The sequence below is a fragment of the Malus sylvestris genome, chromosome 3, assembly GCF_916048215.2.
Source record: "Malus sylvestris chromosome 3, drMalSylv7.2, whole genome shotgun sequence".
NCBI classification, from domain to species: domain Eukaryota; kingdom Viridiplantae; phylum Streptophyta; class Magnoliopsida; order Rosales; family Rosaceae; genus Malus; species Malus sylvestris.
In genome coordinates this window covers 29300226-29304920 of record NC_062262.1, presented here as the reverse complement: position 1 = coordinate 29304920, position 4695 = coordinate 29300226, and the positions used below count along the sequence as shown (strand labels likewise).

The 4695-nt window shown below is 37.6% G+C and overlaps 1 protein-coding gene across 1 annotated transcript; it reads left to right on the top strand.

Moving 5' to 3' along the window:
* Positions 1-1896: 1896 nt before the first annotated feature.
* Positions 1897-3686, top strand: LOC126615829 (NAC domain-containing protein 72-like). Its single transcript, XM_050283742.1, has 3 exons — positions 1897-2231; positions 2337-2605; positions 2715-3686. Exons 1-3 carry the CDS (start codon positions 2051-2053, stop codon positions 3282-3284), a joined length of 1020 nt encoding a protein of 339 aa, XP_050139699.1. The 5' UTR covers positions 1897-2050; the 3' UTR covers positions 3285-3686.
* Positions 3687-4695: the final 1009 nt, after the last annotated feature.

Here is a 4695-nt window from a genome sequence, read left to right as displayed (position 1 = left end):
TCTTAAGCAAAGGGTGAGAATCCTCCTGACCAAGCTCATCGGATCATTGAAATTTTATCCAACAGTTGCAAAAAGAAGATATTTTTAAAAGTTATAATAATTGTAACCGTTGGATAAAATTTCAACGACCCTATAAATTTAGTCAGAAAGATCCTCACCCTTTGCTCTCCTATCCTGATTCATTTTATTTTACACAAAAAACATCGATTCCTACTTGTACTTGTCAAAACTGGATTCCCGCATACACCACATGTGATATATTAATCTTAAACCTCCTCTACGTGCCCCCATTTGACCCACGAAATATATTGTTGTTAGATGCCACGTTTGTAGTAAGTAGAAATTCGAAATATATCAAGACCTTTCTGCAGTCCTTTCCACCTCTCAAATCTTGACCAGGCCACATCATCAATTTTAACAAATTCCCAATATAATTCAAATTAAATAAATCACAGAATAAAAAGTCATAACCCATGTATTTAAAAATGCCGTCATATCATACTTGAAAGTTAGCTGTTAGTGGTTGATGAGTGAAAGAAACCATAATTCCTCACCTACCACACACGCACACGCACATCCAAAAGAACATTATTAAAAAGAAAAAAATTTTAACGAAAAGTTCTTGATACTGTTTATTTTAACGAAAAATCATATTTTTATTCTAAAAAGTCAATCATGGTACTATTCACTTACAATACATTTTTGTTATTTTCGTTAAAACTCAAAGTTTTCAAGTCATTTTCATTAATGTTCCTTAAAAAGAAAGCAATAATCTGAACAACAAATACAACACTTTAATGGTTTTTTTTTAACAAGTCAGATATTATCTATTGTAAAGGGTGAAGAAGTGTGCTAATTCTCTAAATAAGCTAGTAATAATATAATTCAAATTTACATTTGGTGAGAAGCGTACCTAAAACTTCTCATTTACAAGTAAAAAGAAATACCACTAGACAATAGTACTAAGTGGCAGTACTTTAATGGCTAAAAAATTTAGATTATACAAAAAATTTATTTCAGTTAGAATTCTGAGAAATGTTTATGAAGAATCTCACTTTTTAGAGAGTGTCGTTAAATTAAATTAAATTAAACTGTGAAGTGTCGGATAATTTATAAAGAATCTAACCTACAAAAAGTCTCTCTAGCAGGTGTAATTCTCAATAGTTTACTTCTTAGATTTTTAGTAAATATAATAATTTACTAAAATTTAACGGTTAAAAAGGAATAGTATACCAATAAAATTCCCAACGTAACCCAAATTTCTTATGTTATGCCACCTCGACGACACCATCACACCTTTTTTTTGGTTGGGATCAGAATACACAATGCTACATTATGTATTATTATACAAATAATAAGACATTTGTGTCAAAAAATTAATAATTTTAAAAATAAAATGTTTCCCCACTTATATAAAAACATGTGATATATATTTCGATCATAATGAAAAATTTATCTTATCAATCCTTCCATCTTTTGACAAAATACCTGCCTAACTTGGCTCCAATCTGTCCACGTGTCGGCACGTGTCCCTTGCTTCCTACGCCGACCTTGGGGGGTTAAAGCACGCATGGAAAACGCCTCGCAGACTTTCGATAGAGCTGCGAAGATCCGCCTTTCGCGCCAAATTTTTTTTTTCATCTCGCCTTCTTCTGACACGCGTCCGGTTACGGGATGAGTTACTACAGTAATATTCTGACGGTTCATGCACCGAAACCTCCCGGAACCTTACTCGTTATCGGATAAGGTCGGCCGCAGGATAATGTCGAACTTTAAAAGGGGGCGCGTGGCAGCTTTTAAACGGTGTGAAACTCTAGTGGGCCCCAACCATCCTGCAGCACGACAAATGGAACGTATTTATCCCCCTTCCCTGCTCCGCTATATATATAACCGCCATATCTCGGAAATCGAAAAAAAAAGAAAAAGAAATAATATTTGGGGATTTGGAAACTTCAGAAATTTCAAATCTCTCTCTCCCCTCTGTTTCAACTTCTCTTTCTCTCGAATCTTCCCGATTCAGTTTCGAGCTCGGAAATTTGTCACCGGAATAATGGGTGTGCCGGAAACCGACCCTCTTTCTCAGCTGAGCCTGCCGCCAGGGTTTCGATTCTATCCGACGGACGAGGAGCTTCTGGTTCAGTACCTCTGCCGCAAGGTTGCTGGGTACCAATTCAATCTGCAAATAATTGCTGAAATCGATCTTTACAAGTTTGATCCTTGGGTTTTACCAAGTAAGAACCAGAATCCAATTTTTAATTTTACTGTTTTATCAGCACCCACTTTTGAAATGTTTAACGTGGTGGTAAATTGAACTAAATTCGATGTTGGTTTTGCAGGCAAAGCGATATTTGGGGAAAAAGAATGGTACTTTTTCAGTCCGAGGGACCGGAAATACCCAAATGGGTCGCGACCCAATCGGGTTGCTGGGACCGGGTACTGGAAGGCAACTGGAACTGATAAGGTTATTACAACTGAAGGTAGAAAAGTTGGGATTAAAAAAGCACTTGTTTTCTATGTGGGAAAAGCCCCAAAAGGCACCAAGACCAACTGGATTATGCACGAGTATCGCCTCATCGAGCCCTCTCGCAAAAATGGCAGCTCCAAGGTAAATATTTAATTTAATTCGTGTTTTGTTGTATTTTATTAAATTATTCAAGTGATTGCTTTTTAAAATTTATTTCGATTGATATTCTAAACTAAATTTTGGATTGCAGTTGGATGAATGGGTTTTGTGTCGTATTTACAAGAAGAGCAGCAGCTCAGCAGCGGCTGCGGCAGCGGCAGCACAGAAGCCCGTTACGAGCGTTTCGAGCAAAGAGCACAGCAACGGCTCGTCGTCATCGTGCTCTTCTCAGCTCGACGACGTGCTCGAGTGGTTGCCGGATATTGACGATCGGAACTTCACCCTGCCCCGGATAAACTCGCTCAAGACGCTGCTGCAGCAGCAGGAGGACAGCAAGATTAATTTTCAGAACACCGGTTCCGGGAATTTCGACTGGGCGACTCTCGCCGGGCTCAACTCGGCGCCAGAACTCAATCTCAATAATCAGACTCAGCAAGGCCAAGGACAAATGAATTTCAATTTCAATAACAATGACGTGCCTCCCTTCAACCCCACCTCTCTGCCACGTGGAATGGCCGCCGGAGAGTTTGGGAAGACGGCGGAGGAGGAGGTGCAGAGCGGACTCAGAACTCAGCGGGTGGATAACTCCAACTTCTTCCAGCAACACTCTCAGAACGTTTGTTACCCGGTCCGGCCCAGCGGGTTCGGGCTTTGGCAGTAAAGTCAAAAGCCAGAAGTCGAAAATAAATGGAAGCAGCAAAGGACCGAGGCCCGAGGGAGTGCATTTGGGTAGAAAATCCGCGTAGGAGTGCATTTCTGTAAATAATTTGGATTTTTTGGGGTAACATTTTGGGGTTAAATTATAAAAAAAAAAAAAGTCTGGGAGGGGGTGGCATGAAAAAAGTGGATGGAGATTTGTCCATTGTTTTTGCTAGTTTGAGGCCGCAGATTCAACCAACTCGAAACAAAGAATCTTTGTATAACAAATTACGGCAGTTAGAATGTAATATCCAGTTGTCAGAGAAAAACCGGTCAAAATTTGCAGCTTCTGCCATTCATGGGAAATAGTATTCTTTCAAAAGTCAAATTCTAACGGTGATTGTTGATTTGTCACCAAATCAAATTATAATTGCGTCATCCTATTCTTTTTAACTTTCAACTCAATCCTCGTCCTAAAGCGTCTCTTTTTAGTCTAGCTTAATTTAATTTTGCTTTTTTTAATGTAATCTTAGCTTAAGTCTATCTTGGAGCAGAAATACCATTTGTAACATAAGAAATGAACGCTAATATTACAAAATCGTCCAATTATTATGTATGTTCAGGATAAGTGACTTTAAAGCATCTCCAAATGAGATGTTAATATGTCTAAATTAGTAATAACAGTAAAAAAAAAAAAAAAAAAACAACAATGTTTCCAACCAAGAAGCCAAATTTGATTTTTTATGACATGGAATGACATATCTTCCTCTTGCTATCAAATTTGATGACCATCTTGAATTTTTTTCAATTGGGTAAATGGTTTGGTTCCATTTTGGTTCTTATCCCAAAATCACCAAATCAAATTAAAATAAATTTCGTTTTCGGTTTCAGTTTTACCCTAAAATCACATCGAGCCAAATCATTGTCCTCCCCCCCCCCCCCTCCCACCACAAACACAAACAAAAAAGTCCGATTACAAAGCCTCAGGCTACAACCATATCCTTTGCACTAGCCTTCGCTCAACGCTATGGATACAATAGTGACAAAATATGAATACAATAACAATTGTATATTGATAGTATATCGATAATATATAAACACAACATTGATTTGTAACATTAAGATTTAAATTGATACAATATCAAAGTATATATATTGATAACATTAACAATAAATTAAAGGTATATTCGTCAAAGGGGGCTAGAAATGGTACATTTGGAATCATTGTTCAAAGAGCATTTAGGTCTCCAACTCTGATTAAGTGATGACATTGACATTCGTCACTTCAATGGAGATTTAGGTCTAACAATATGCTGAAGGAATTCTTTTGTTCTTAACGAATAGCAGTCCAGAGAAATGGATAGCATCAAATTAAATGATGACTACTGCCCCTTCTTGTTTGCTTGTTTTGGCAACAAATCCACTGCCGTTAG

Excerpts from the sequence above, each read along its gene's own strand:
- LOC126615829 (XM_050283742.1), top strand. The coding sequence starts at position 2,051 with ATGGGTGTGCCGGAAACCGACCCTCTTTCTCAGCTGAGCCTGCCGCCA. Across the intron at positions 2,232-2,336 it reads TGATCCTTGGGTTTTACCAA|GCAAAGCGATATTTGGGGAA; the intron begins GTAAGAACCAGA and ends TTGGTTTTGCAG. Across the intron at positions 2,606-2,714 it reads GCAAAAATGGCAGCTCCAAG|TTGGATGAATGGGTTTTGTG; the intron begins GTAAATATTTAA and ends TTTGGATTGCAG.